Source organism: Panthera pardus, unplaced genomic scaffold (genome assembly GCF_024362965.1).
Source record: "Panthera pardus isolate Hobbes unplaced genomic scaffold, ASM2436296v1 HiC_scaffold_8, whole genome shotgun sequence".
NCBI classification, from domain to species: domain Eukaryota; kingdom Metazoa; phylum Chordata; class Mammalia; order Carnivora; family Felidae; genus Panthera; species Panthera pardus.
Window position 1 is genome coordinate 7,353,801 of NW_026527013.1, and position 13,265 is coordinate 7,367,065.

At 42.4% G+C, this 13,265-nt stretch overlaps 2 protein-coding genes across 6 annotated transcripts in view; both read left to right on the forward strand.

Moving 5' to 3' along the window:
• The first annotated feature begins 9,756 nt into the window (after nucleotides 1-9,756).
• On the forward strand, nucleotides 9,757-13,233 carry LOC109254158 (zinc finger protein 426). The gene is made up of 4 exons (XM_053896672.1): nucleotides 9,757-9,919; nucleotides 10,536-10,624; nucleotides 11,269-11,395; nucleotides 12,634-13,233. The coding sequence occupies exons 1-4, from the start codon at nucleotides 9,757-9,759 to the stop codon at nucleotides 12,708-12,710; spliced, it is 456 nt and encodes a 151-aa protein (XP_053752647.1). The 3' UTR covers nucleotides 12,711-13,233.
• The window catches only part of LOC109254145 (zinc finger protein 177-like), a 31,895-nt gene continuing 28,529 nt past the window's right edge, over nucleotides 9,900-13,265 (forward strand). For 4 of the 5 annotated variants that reach the window (XM_053896650.1, XM_053896648.1, XM_053896652.1 and 1 more), the window contains exon 1: nucleotides 11,281-11,395. The gene's annotated coding sequence lies outside the window, so the exon portion shown is untranslated. Of the gene's footprint in view, nucleotides 9,920-10,535; nucleotides 10,625-11,280; nucleotides 11,396-13,265 lie in introns of those variants that run through there. The other variant, XM_053896649.1, reaches the window with a different exon arrangement.

Genomic DNA, 13,265 nt, shown 5'->3' on the forward strand with positions numbered 1-13,265 from the left:
TTCCTGCTATTTCACCTTTTAATTCCCTGGTCGGCCTGTGCTTAGAGCCACTAAGCATCAATGAGGCTGACGGTAGACTAGAGTTAAACATGATTATTCCCTTCATTAGAGCACCCCTCCCAGATATCACCACCTAGATGGATGACATTTGATTTGAAGTTCTACATTTGGCTAAAATGTTCTGTTGTGTAAAAGTTTCACAGGAGAGACAGGCAAGTACCCGGGAAGTAGAACTCATGCCTTCAGACTACACAGATAACATCATTTTGGCATACTCCCCGGGGGCAGGGTGGGGAGGTTCCTCTACAGGCGGACACAAAGACCGTCAACTTGAACCTGTACTCCTTGTGCCACTTCCCCTTAGCTGAAGAGCCCAATCTAGACTGCGACCAAGCAGTTTTACGTTCTGCACTTCTGTTCTGAATGGGGCAGGGCAAAAAACACCCTTACCTCCTCAGAACCTAAGAGGCAATGAGAAACTGTCCTCTGACAGTTTCCCAGGGGAGGTAAGTGGGAGGTGGCCTCATAGTAGCTCCTTACTTCCAGGCCTCCCATCCCTCATGTTCTGGGAAGATCCGCAGGGGGTTCTGCCAACACTCACATTTGCCACAGTCAGGCCCTTTGCCTGCATGGCCTATGTGGATAGATACAAAGTCTCAAGGGCACTGTGGCAGAGCCATTTCTCTACAACTCTGGCCCCTGATTTTTCATGTATCTAGCCAAGAATTCTTTGTAGATGCTTTGTGCGGTAGGCAGAATAATGCCCCTGCCAAAGATGTCCATGCCTAATCCCCAGAACCTGTGAATATATTCCTTTGTATGCCAAAGGGGACTATGCAGGTGTGGCTAAATTAAGGTTCTTGAGATGGGGGGGGGGCACCCCAGGTTATTAAGGTGGGCTGAGTGTAATCACAGGGACCTTTCTAAGCAAAAGTGGGAGGCAGTAGGGTCAGAGTCAGAGGAAGAGATGTGAGAATGGAAGCAGTGATCAGAGTGATTTATGGCCACAAGCCAGGGAATGGAGACAGCCTCTGGATGCTGGAAAGGCAAGGAAATGAATTCTCCCCTACAGCCTCCAGAAAAAACACAGCCTGTGGATACCCTGAATGTAGCCCAGTGAGACCCATTTCAGATGCCTGACCTTCACAATTACGAGACCGTACATTTGTTTTGTTTTAAGCTACTAAGTTTCTGGTAACTTGTTACAGCAGCAAGAGGAGACTAACACAGATATTGTAATTAACTGTAGCCATAGGGGCTTATACCAAATTGATTCTGTTCTTTTAGGGAACTTCAGACAAGACTGACCGGGACCATGACTCCCGGCAGGGTAATGAGGGGGACATGGCTTCAGCTAGGCTCCCCATGCAGACCCAAGCCAATGAAATCAGTAAGCCGGGTGCAGCAAGATGTGTCAGCGGCGAAACGTATCCTGCTTCAGCTGGCCAGCAGGAGGTCCAGGGTAACACAGTTGTTCATTATCACTCACACTAGAGTGTTTAGAACATTGTCATCACCTGTGGGAAATGTACAAAATAAGCCAATAATAATAGGATGAGGCCAAAGGGAATCATATAGTGTCCAGAAAGTTAATTTTGTGCTGTTAATTCAAGTTCAATATCAAGGGAACTGCTTCTCCCTGGAGGTTCTTTGAAGTGTCTAAATGTCTTCATTTCAGAGGTTACCTTGAGGCACAGAGAGAAAGTTTATGGATTGACACCTTGTTAAAGTTCATTACAATTCAGCATCCTCATTTTGCTGCAATTAAACTCACATTTCCCTGTTTCCAGAAATCCTGGAGACCAAAACATTGGCCAGATCTCATAAAGATTTGTTTCCCTACAGAGTTTCTGTTTGGGATGGTGAAAAATTTTTGGAGATGGACAGTGGGGATCGTCGGACAACTTTCTAAATGTACTGAATGCCACTGAGTTGTACACTAAAAGATGGCTAAAGTGGTTAATTTTATGTATATTTTACTGCATTTTAAAAACGTTTGTTGTCCTTCACGGTCTTATCTCATTGTGTGCATTTTTCTCTGACCAGTGTGTTGGCTACACACACTCTTTCTGATCTCCCAAGTAGGAGCAAAGGGAGGAGCTGGGGACAGTTTACGAAGGTTTTTTTGGGAATAGCAGAGAATTGTAATTTGGGACAAGCAACCTACAGCAAAAACCATAGGCTAGTCCAACAAAGAGGAGGAACATTATTTTATGGAGCAGGAGAAAGTTGGGAGGGGTTGTTTCCAACGGGTCCATTGGAGAAAAGGAAGAGTTCAGGTTGATAATGGTTTCTCATTGGCTAAATTGCTGGGGTAGTCTATTTCTTGTAGGAGATGTGCATCTGTTGGGGGCTGTAATTTCCTATTGCAGTTCTTCTTTGGTGGGGGGGCCTATAATTGATAATTCTTACTGTGATTAAGGAGTGGTACCCTGTGAGAGTTCCCCCTCTGGCCTCCTGACTGCATTTTAGTAAGGTTCCTTTTCCCACAAGACAAAGTTTCTGAGAATAAATTACAATTCTGTCAGACCAGCAGGTTCACCACCTAGTCCATGACATATCCCTGGGAAGCAAATCCCTGAAGCCAAGAAAAATTACAGCCATTCAAAATTCCCTCCCCTTTCACTAAAAGATAATGTAGAGGATTCCTAAGACTTATTGTAGACCGTCCATTGCCAACTTAATGATTTATCTGCCTCCTTCTAGGAAATGACTAATGACACCCCTGAAGCTCTGCCATGGGAGGTCACTGTAGCGTTAGCCTTAAGGCCAACTCAAGGCTAATAATAGGGAGAACTCTCCCACTCTGGGTCTCCCAAATGATAAGCCGTTTCCTTTTAGTTGGTACCTGAAAGGGATGGCCAAACTCTTAAAACTTTTTAACTCAAAATCATAATGGAAATCAGAGGCTCATTAGGCATAACAGTTGCTCTCCTAGCCCGGTAAAGAAGACATGTAGCTCCAGCCGCACATCTAGACAAGCCATTTCATTTAAACTTAGGTCACCTCTTCACCTCCAGTGTAGTGTCAGAGACTTCAGACTGAGATGCTGTAGCGTTTCTCCCTCTTGCCTCAAGTGTAGTTTGCAGCTCCCTTCACAAACAGGAGGCTGAACTACATTGAAAAAATGAATCACGCACGGTGCCATAGGAAAAGGTCAAGTGCAGCTATGTAGCGATTGTATTCATGATCTCCGCGGGGAACGTGCAGGCACAGTTGTGCAATGAAGAGGACGGTTCACGTATGCACCAAAATTTGAAAGCAACTGTCATCCAGGTAAGACGGGTAAGAGCACCGCGCCGGCCCAGGACCACAACCCCACCTTCCGCTCCAGCTTCTTCCGAGCGGCTCCCCGCCTCCCGGCAGGAGGAAAACTGCCTCTCTCAGCTAGCGGGCCCGGGAAGAGGCGTCGGCGCGGCCCGCCCAGCTTCCGAGGCCCCGCCCCTCGTGCCCTTTGCGGAGACCGGAAAAGCGCGTGCGCGGGGCGGCGGCCATCTTGGCCGCGCGCCACTCCCGCGTCGGGGGGAGAGTCATTGCTTGTCGCCGCCCGGCCTCTGAGTGGATACGTAGGAAGGGGGGAGCCCAAGAGAGAGGCGCGGAGTCAAAAGCCCCTTCCTCCGAGAGCCCGGGCCGGCTGGGCCCCCGAGGCGGGGAGCAGCCCCGGGGGGGGCGTGGGAGCAAGGCCTTTCCTGGTCGCGGCGGCTCCGGCCCCGACGTCGCCGCCCCCCCAGCGTGGCGGTTGTGTCGCATCCTGGCGGGCACGCGGTGCTCTTGGCGTTGTCAGTTATCGACGTTAAACGCCTTGAGTGAGTGAATTCGCGTTAAGTTAGAAAACTCCGCGCGGCAGAGCCTTGCAAATGCCCGAAGCTTCGACTGTAGCAGTTAGAGAGCAAAGACGCGGCGGGCCGGTGGCCGTTAGCTGGAATTGAATTCACCCTAAGTAGGGTGAAGTTTTGACAGGTAGGTTTTTCTTTCGGGTGTCCGTGTAGAAATTCTTCCTTAAAATCTGCAGCGCCACTATAACTAACATCCGTGGAACCTTCATCCACGTTCGCTAATTGTTAAGATTTTGTCTCTAGTCCTGTGTATTCTTAACGAATGAGCCATTTAATGGTAAATTGCAGACATTCGCTTCACCTTTTAATCGTAAGCATGCATCCTCTGAGAATCAGGACAGTCTTCTAACATCAAAACTCCCCTGTCCGTCCAAGAAAGTAGACTTTCTCCAGTTTTCCGAAAGTATCCATTACAGTTGTCGGGGTTTTTTGGAGCTAGAACCCGAACAAGATTGCAAAATGCACATTGCATTTTGCTTTAGCTCTCTCGTCCCTAAAACTGTTGCCTGCATTTAAAACTGAAATTAATTTTGGTTCTTGAAGGCTCCAGGAAAGTTATATCGTAAAATGTTGGCATTCAGATACGATGTTGTTCTCTTACGGTTTTATTTAATTATCTAATTAACTTGACTGTTCCTTGCAAAGTGGTCGTTGGGTCTAGAGCCGTACTGTCTCATAGAAATAAAACGTGAGGTACAGATGTAATTTTTTATAATTCTTAATAGCCAAGTGAAAACTTTAAATGTACGTGGGAAATCATTTCTAATATGTTTTATTTAACCCAATTTATCCAGCTGTCAGTTTCAAATTAGTGGAATTAACGACAAATGCAGCTAATAGGGAATTCTTAATGAGAAATTTTATGTTTCTTTTGTAATAAGTTGCTGGAATCTGGCGTGTATGCGGATCTCCGTGTGGATGCTGAATTTTCATTGGGAATTCTTGATCTGTTTTTAGCTTTTACTGTTTTACTGTTGAAAAAGGTCTCCAAACTGAGATTGTTGGAACATACTGAAAAGTGTTGTTGTTTTTTTTAAGTAACTGAATCAATTTTATTTCTAAAATCTAATTAATTAAAAGTAAATAAAGTTGAGAATGTAGCTTCTCAGTCACACTAGCCATGTTACATGTTCATGGTGGCCACAGAGAACCCCCCAGTGGCTCCTGGGTTAGACGGCAAGTTTAGACACTGGAACGTTTCTATGTACTTTGTATTGTATTCCATTCAGGAAGCACGTCCCATTATGAGGGATGAGAAGCATTTAGTCAAGGTGCCCTTCTGGCTCATATAGGCACACTTTTTTTTTTTTTTTTTTTTTTTTTTTTGGTAATCCTTGGGTAATACTTGGCAACAGGGATACTCTGTTCCCCAACAGCCTTTCATCTAAGGGTTTCAACATCACTTGTCAATCTTTGCCTCAACCTATTTTTACATGGTGGGCGTGGGGGGGGGGGTTACAAAGTGATGTTTTTGCTAATTGTGTCAATCCTTCTCCATTCTTTAGCTGAGCAGCTTTCCTTCCCCACTTCCCCTGCCCTCTATACTTTTTTTTTCTTTTTGGAGTATCACAACATATTCTTGGGCTTTTCTTTCATTCACTATTTTATAATCAATTCCTGTCATTTATTTTGATGCTCCAGCTGTCCCACATTTGCCTTTTGAATCAGTGTCCCTTCAACGTGAATCCTATTAGTCTTTAAGTGTAAAACAAAGCCTCAGTTCACTTTGTACTTTCTTGTTACAAACCTGTAACCAATGATTTCTCCAAAAAGCCTGGTTCCTTTTAGACACCAAGGTTGGTGTGATACATGGGCTTGGTGCTACTTGGGTATAATCATGCCTAGGCCTTTCAGTGGATATCTAAAACGCATGTTTCCTTACTTGTAAGTTCGTACTCATATTCCCAGTAAAAATTTAATATGGGATTTTTTTGGTTTGCTTTCTCTTATTTTATACTCGTACCTCTTTTCTGTTACAGTAAACACTAGCATTAATATATTGTTTTATGCTACAGTATGTGTATAGTGGTTTCAAAAAGTGTAATACCAATGTTACTATCAACTGTAGACTTACTCAGTAAACTATTAAATTTATTTGCGTTTCTTTTTGTCCTTATAGTTTATATTAAGGATATAAAGTTCAGAGTACTCTGCTCAAATATTTGCATGTACTCTGAGTCTTTTCTCTGCATGGTTAGGTGATCAATTTGATACACTTCAGAGGTGAAGGCAAATTGCAGCTGAGAGGCTATTTAAATAGGCACTGAACAGCAGAAACATGTTAGCCCACTCTGTAAGAGCAAAATATTTACTGGTTGTTGATTGGATGGAGCCAGGATTTTTGATAATATTGAATGTTGGGTACAGGGGCCCTGATTGGATGGAACCACAGTGTTACAGTTCTCGTAATACATCATAAGGCACCTTTTATTTTCTCCAGGTTTAAGAAGAGGCAAAATTGGGCTGTCAAATGGAAAAGTTGTTGCAGATAATCACCCCTTTATTAATTAGGTTTTATATCATGAGTTTCCCCCCTTGAAGACCCTCTTTTAAATTACATTGGTCCTATTAACTATTTTACCTGGGGGTCCATGGGATTACATTTTAATAAGCCAATCCATGACTGCTAAAGATTGAATTTTAATTTATCATTCATTATGTTAGAGCATCTGTCTAATATGGAATGTTTTTAGGGCACTGGGTATTATGACTAGGGGAGATTTAGGCAAGGTGTTCAAGAAAAAAATATTCAGTGACATTTGTTAAGGATGGTAAGGCAAACTTTTCTTAGGAGCCTTGAGATAGGTGTAGGAATCACTGCAATGGGAATTTACGGCGTGGGTGAGAGCTCGGCTCTACTCCAACTGAGTACCGCATAAGTGGAAATCTATAGCCAGGGACCAGAATCTATAGCCAGGTTAATGAATAGAAAATTACTAAGAGGAAACATCTGAGGTAAGGGGGATTCTGGCTAAAATGACCTAACAGGGTTCTTACTGAAGACAGATCAGCGGGTGCCTGGGTGGCTCAGTCAGTTAAGTATCTGACCCTTGATTTTGGCTCAGGTCAAACCTCACAGTTTCATGGGTTCAAGCCCTGCATCGGGCTCTGCGCTAGCAGCGTGGAACCTGCTTGAGATTCATTCTCTCCCCCCGCCCCCCTGCCAGTCCTCCACCCATGCTGTCTCTGTCTCAAAATAAATAAACTTAAAAACAAAAGACAGGGGGACCTGGGTGAATCAGTTGGTTAAGCATCTGACTTCAGCTCAGGTCATGATCTCACCCCGGTCAGCCTGTGTGCTGACAGCTGGGAGCCTGGAGCCTGCTTCAGATTTTAACTGCCTCTCCCTGCCCTTCCTCTTGTGTGTGTGCGCCCGCACCTGCGCTGTCTGTGTGTCTGTCTGTCTCTCTCTGTCCTATAAATAAACATTAAAAATAAATAATAAATAAAAGAGTGATCAGACATCACCTGGGAAATGGTAGAGGATTAGGAACTTGATCAGATATTGAGGGTGATCATGTAATTAAACTGACTTAATTAGGGTTCTTGCTAAAACTAGATTTTACAAGGAAGTGTACAGATAGTCCTAGGACACTGAATGGCAAATGCTAGACACAAATTAATGCACACCATATGATTTGATATGAAGTTCAAAAACAGGCAGAATTACAGTTTTACAAGGCACAATAGTGCTTCCATTTGGAGAGGAGAAAGGAGTAATTTAGATGAGGCATATGAGTGCTTCAGGTCAAGAAATTCATGATAGTGTACTGTACACTTCTAATTCTGAACTTGTTTGAATGTATAATTCAAAATGTTTGAAAAAGGAACTCAACTATAATTTCTAAATATTTGAAAGGACCAACAAAATGAACATAAAGCATAGGTAAAGAAGGAATAAAAAAGGCAAAATTTAATGGAAAAAAAGTGAGGTTTTTTCAAAAAATTAATACATAAATAAATAAACTTTGGGCAAAGTCTGATTTAGCACTCCACCTATTCCATCCATCTTATACCTGTAAGACCTAGGGGAGAGGGTCACATCTTTTATATGAGGGGTTTCTAAGCTGATTGATTCCCCATTGAAGTAGAGCAGTATTTGAAATGTATTCTGAGTTTATTTTGTTTGTTTGAATTATGCTAGTGCTTTAGATCAAAAGTTGAATCTCACTTTTTAGGCGAGTCAGATGTTAGTTTTCAAGAGTTTTCTGAAAAATGATTGTTTTCCTGTTCTGTCTTTATCTTTCCCAGAGCTAGTCCTAAGTTTGATAAGAAAAATCCTTGGGTGTGTGTGTATGTGTTGGGGGAGGCAGAGGATAATATTCCTCATCTGTTCATATTTTTTCCCTAGCACTTATCACCAGCTGATAGAATACAAATTTATGTGTTTATTATCTGCTTGGCCCTTGGAAAGTGATAAAAAATCTAAGGTATGGGGCATTTTCTGTTCACTGCTCTCTCCTCATTGCCTACTGTGTTACTTGCAAAGAGAAGGACCTTCAAGATACTTGCATAATGAATGAAGGCATAGGCTGATGTAAGGATTTGAAGGCAACTGGGGCTAGGTGGTTTTGCCAGCTGGATGAGCTCAAAGATGTCTGAATTAAATAAACCATTTGTGCTGGGGATCCTCAAGAACACCCTTATGCTCTGCAATGCAGTAGGATGCGCAAGACTCCTGCTGTTAAACCCGTTATGGTTTATTACAACCAAAGGATACAGATGAGAATCAGCAAAGGGATAAGTAAGACACACAGGATTAATTCCAGGAAAAACCAGGCACAAGCATCCAGGTGTCTTTTCCCAGTGCAGTCAAATGGGCATTGCTTAATATTCCTAGTAATAATAAATTACCGAGGAAGCTCACCTGATACAGTAGGCTGTTCAGTTGGGCTGTGGTAACAAAAATATAGATTGGGTGGCTTGTCAACAACAGAAATTTCTCACAGTTCTGAAGGCTAGGAAAACTCAAGATCAAGATGCCAGCAGATTTGGTGTCAGGTTAGGACCTACTTACTGATTAATGAAGGCAGTCTTCTCACTGTGTCATCACATGGCAGAAGGGGCAAGGTAGCTCTTTGGGGTCTCTCACAAAGGCACTAATCCCATAATTACCTCTCAGAGTCTTTACCTCCACAAACTGTCACACTGGGGATTAGGTTTCAATATATGAAGATGCAGGGAGGTGCAAACATTCAATCTGTAGCACCTGAGCTCTGGTGTCCTAAGGTTTTATCGTGGGTCAGTCCTGTAGGCCTACACCACCTGCGTGACTGACTTCAGCCACTTAGGCTCCAGCGCCCAAAGCCTCAGGCGTATAAAAACATGTTTAACCATAAATCACGTTGTTAGCATAAACTACCTGGTCAGACTGGTATTGTGTGACCCAAGGCCTCAGGCATACAAAAACATTCTTACCAGGCAGGGTAGTCCATGGACGTCTCCCACAAGCCCAGCCTAGAGTAGGTCTGAAGACAGGCCTTTCTCAGGAAAGTGCAGGATTTGAGCAACCCAGACCTGGGTTAATCATTTCTTGCACATCACCTTATCACGGTCATCCAGATATGTTAGAGAGTAACAATAACCTCAGGAGTTCAGGCTTTTGAGGTAGAGTAACCTGTATTCAGACTCTGGCTCTTCCTAATTGGTGATCTTGGGTCAGTGACTACTCCTGTCTCAACGTAGGTTGCCTCAGCTGTTAAATGACAGTAATAGTAACTATGTTGATAATCCTTTGGGCTACCACTGCTTGTGGCACATAATAGGTACTCCGTAAATGGCGATTGTTATGTATATTCCTGTAGTATACTACTCTACAGTTTCTAACGGCTTTTGTGTAATACAGTTTTATCTTTTGCAGAGAGCTGACTAATGAATAATGCTTCATGATAGCTGAGTGATGCCTGTTGCTTAAAGATTGATGGTACTTGGCGAGAATCCACTGGTACTTAATCAAGAGGAATTGAGATTGACCTCTCCGCTAAATTCAGACACCATCTTGAGGGACTTTGGGAACGAGAAGGGTTCAGTCAGATTTTACTGTCATACCCACAGGATGCCAGCCATTGATCTTTTCTCCTGTGGTAAGTCCTTGTTGATGCTCCTGTCAGAGACTGCTTTAAACTGGCCTGTGAACGGCCTGTCTTGTCAAGGTCTAAGCAGTCTTGTTTCTGTGCTGAGAGAGGGCTTAAGTAGATAAGAACGTCCTGATATCTGAATCCTTAGATTTGGGAAGGAGGGATAAGGATGTGGGAGATGTTCTGCTTAATCAACATGAGATTCTTTTTTTACGTGAGATTCATTATTGTTGGCCAAAGAAAACAACAACTTTGGGGCACCTGGGAGGTCCAACTTCAGCTCAGGTCATAATCTCACGGTTCATGAGTTGAAGCCCCACGTTGGGATTCTCTCTCTCTTCCTCTCTCTGCCCCTGCCCCACATCTGCTCTCTGTCTCTGTCTCTCTCTCTCAAAATAAATAAACTTAGAAAAGAAAACAACATCTTTACCTATCTAAACTTTAAATTTCATTGTCTATAAAATGGGAATATTAAACTCTTCCTCCCAAAGCCCAAACCCTCCTTCTGGTTTCAGATGAGGCAGGCTGCTTAGCATGTGTGTCAACTCTGGAGTGGCTTCTAGGCTTATGAGTAGAAACTTTGGGTAGCCTGGGTTCTCAGGTTTTATTTCTTCTTCCTAAGGTCATCTTTGTCAAGATTTTTTCTGTCTTCATGAGGAGAAATCAGAGGGAGAAAGGACAGTGACTAGGTGTCTGACAAATTATTCTCAGGTAAGTAGGAAGTTTATTCTTTTATAAAAGTACATGTTCTTCCTGCCAGATAGACATGTTTTTTTCCTAATAGAACACAGAGTTTCTTTGTGCATATAAGGGCTGCATACCCAGCTAAATTTCCTCAGGTTTCAGGATATTTTATGTGGTTGACAGATGACATAAGGAGATGATACTGTTATCGCAATATCTACTAATTCAGTCCAACTCTCATTCATGTTGATTGTGTGCTCTTGTCTTGCTTTGATACTCTATGAGGGAGTGGACATGTGTCTTTCAGAATTTGTGCTGTCCCTGGAGGAATGATTCATTCATTGCCAGCATTTATTGTGTCTGTAGTGTACTCAGACCATGGTAAGTCCTGTCATTAGAGAAAAATAAGATTAGAAAAGAGTACAATGTAGCTGTGGTGAGATACCTGCAGTCAGGTGAATGAGGTGCTCTTAAAGCTACATGACTGGGTGAGCTCACCAGTGAATATATCCAGGTAGAGAGGAGAATGGGCATGAGGACCATCAAGCCCTGGAAGAGATGATGGGAGAACATGGAAACCTGTCTAAGCTTTGGGTCTCCCATTCTCTTTCTCCAGTGAACGTTGGTTTAGATGGCAATTGCTTGATGCCAGAATGTTTGTGATGGTTTAGGATCTGGTGATCCTTGAGGATGTGGCTGTGGAATTCATCCAGGAGGAGTGGACTTTGCTGGATCCAACTCAGAGAAACCTGTACAGAGATGTGATGCTGGAGAACCACAAGAATCTGGTTGCAGTAGGTAAGGCTGGTACCATTTCTTCATTTAGCTTTTTCTGGAAGAAATCTTTCCTTTTTTTTTTTTTTATTTAAAGGTAGGCTCCATGCCCATTGTGGGGCTTAAACTCAAGACCCTGCGATCAAGAGTCGCATGCTCTACCGACTAAGCCAGCCAGGCGCCCTTGCTAAACTGTGTCCTAGTGTCTGTGCCGACTACTGGCAATGCAGTGGTAAAAAGAGCAGATGTTGTTTCTGCTCTCACTGACCTTACCTTGAAGTGACTTCCTCTTGAAAACGAAGATCTGTTCATTGTACTGGCCTTATTGTCTGTATGGATTGAAATGCTTAGGACTTATATACAAGTTTGAGCCTGGGTTTTAGGGGAAAGATCGGCACCTCTTTTGGTGAGCAATGAGGAAGTGTGTGCTTGTATTTTAGTTTCATTTGAAAGTTTATTGGTTTGAAAAAAAAAAAAAAAGTTTATTGGTTTGATAAAGTTGGCACAAACATTTTGTTTCTCAACTTCTACCTGACCGTATCTGGTGTCCCTGCAGAGCAGAATCTTGGTCCTGGTTTGTGGAACTATCTGTCATCCCTTGCATGTTCTTCTTACATCAAGTGTCTTCCTCTGAGAGCCAGGTGCTAGCTATGCAGACCTGTTCTGATCTTTCAGGTGGAACAAGAAGGAAAGCTGAGGATAGTGGGAGAAGTTCTGCAAAGTAAGGGAAAAGGGAGATGTGATTCTTTATGAAAAACAGCAGGAATCCATGAGAGCTGCAGTCCATTTGGAAATGTTAAACAGGAAGCTTTTGAAGATGGATTTTTCCTGAGAATGCTGGTGCCTTTGGTTTCTGAGGTTCCTTGGGTCCTTCAAACTTCTCTTTAACTTTTCATCTACTTTCTGAAACTTCCTTTTGACCTGACAGTAAGATCTATTTCTTCTTTAAATTCTGCATTTAGTTCTTCATTCATTTTCTTTCAGCTTTGTTTTCCTGGTTATGTTGCTCTCTGTTCACCATCAGTCTCGACATGTATAGAATCATTTCTTAGAGAATCACCTACCAATTTGACCAGCACCCTTTTTCAATGCCAAACTCTTAATATAGTCAGACTTTTCAATCTCTGTATGTTCATGTCTTTTTTATTTTGTAATCTATATTAAGTCAGTCTTTGAAAGTAAATAGGCATTGGTTTTTATTTTTAACTTCTTTCCATCATTTATTCCTCCAAGACCTTAATTTTTTTTTAATCTTATTTCAGATTGGGAGATTTGTCTTAATACCAAATGGTCAGCACCTCAGCAGAATATTTTGCAGGGGAAAACACCCAATGGGTAGAAATGGTGAGATTCACAGTGTGTAATTCCTTGCCTTCCACAACAGTGGAAGTTTGGAAATTCCATAAGATAGAAAAGCAGCACAAAACCATAACAGACACTTGGGGCTAGTGTTATTCATCCTAAATGAAACCGTTTCTCATAGAGTCTCTGAGCATTATGAATTTGACAAGTACTTTAAACACTCCCCAAAATACATTCACACTTTGTTAGCTCAATATTTCATATATAGAATTCAGATAAAGTTTTTGAAAAGTAATTTCATCTTGATCAGTTATCAGCTAAATGCTATAAGAATCCCTGTGAAAGTAAAGACTACAAAAGGAAAAAAAAAGACTGCAAAAGAACTGTTTAGCAGAATGGTCTCTTCATTCTGCTTGAAAGCACTCAGGTCTGGAACAATGCATTACATACAGTGAAAATGGAAGAGAAAACAAAAAACTTTAGTCATACTGATTGGTTTCCTCTATAGTATAACAATTCAAGGCAGAGGGGAGGATCTCTGAATGTAATAAAGCTGGAAAACTTTTATAAGACCTCACCAATCTGTTCATCA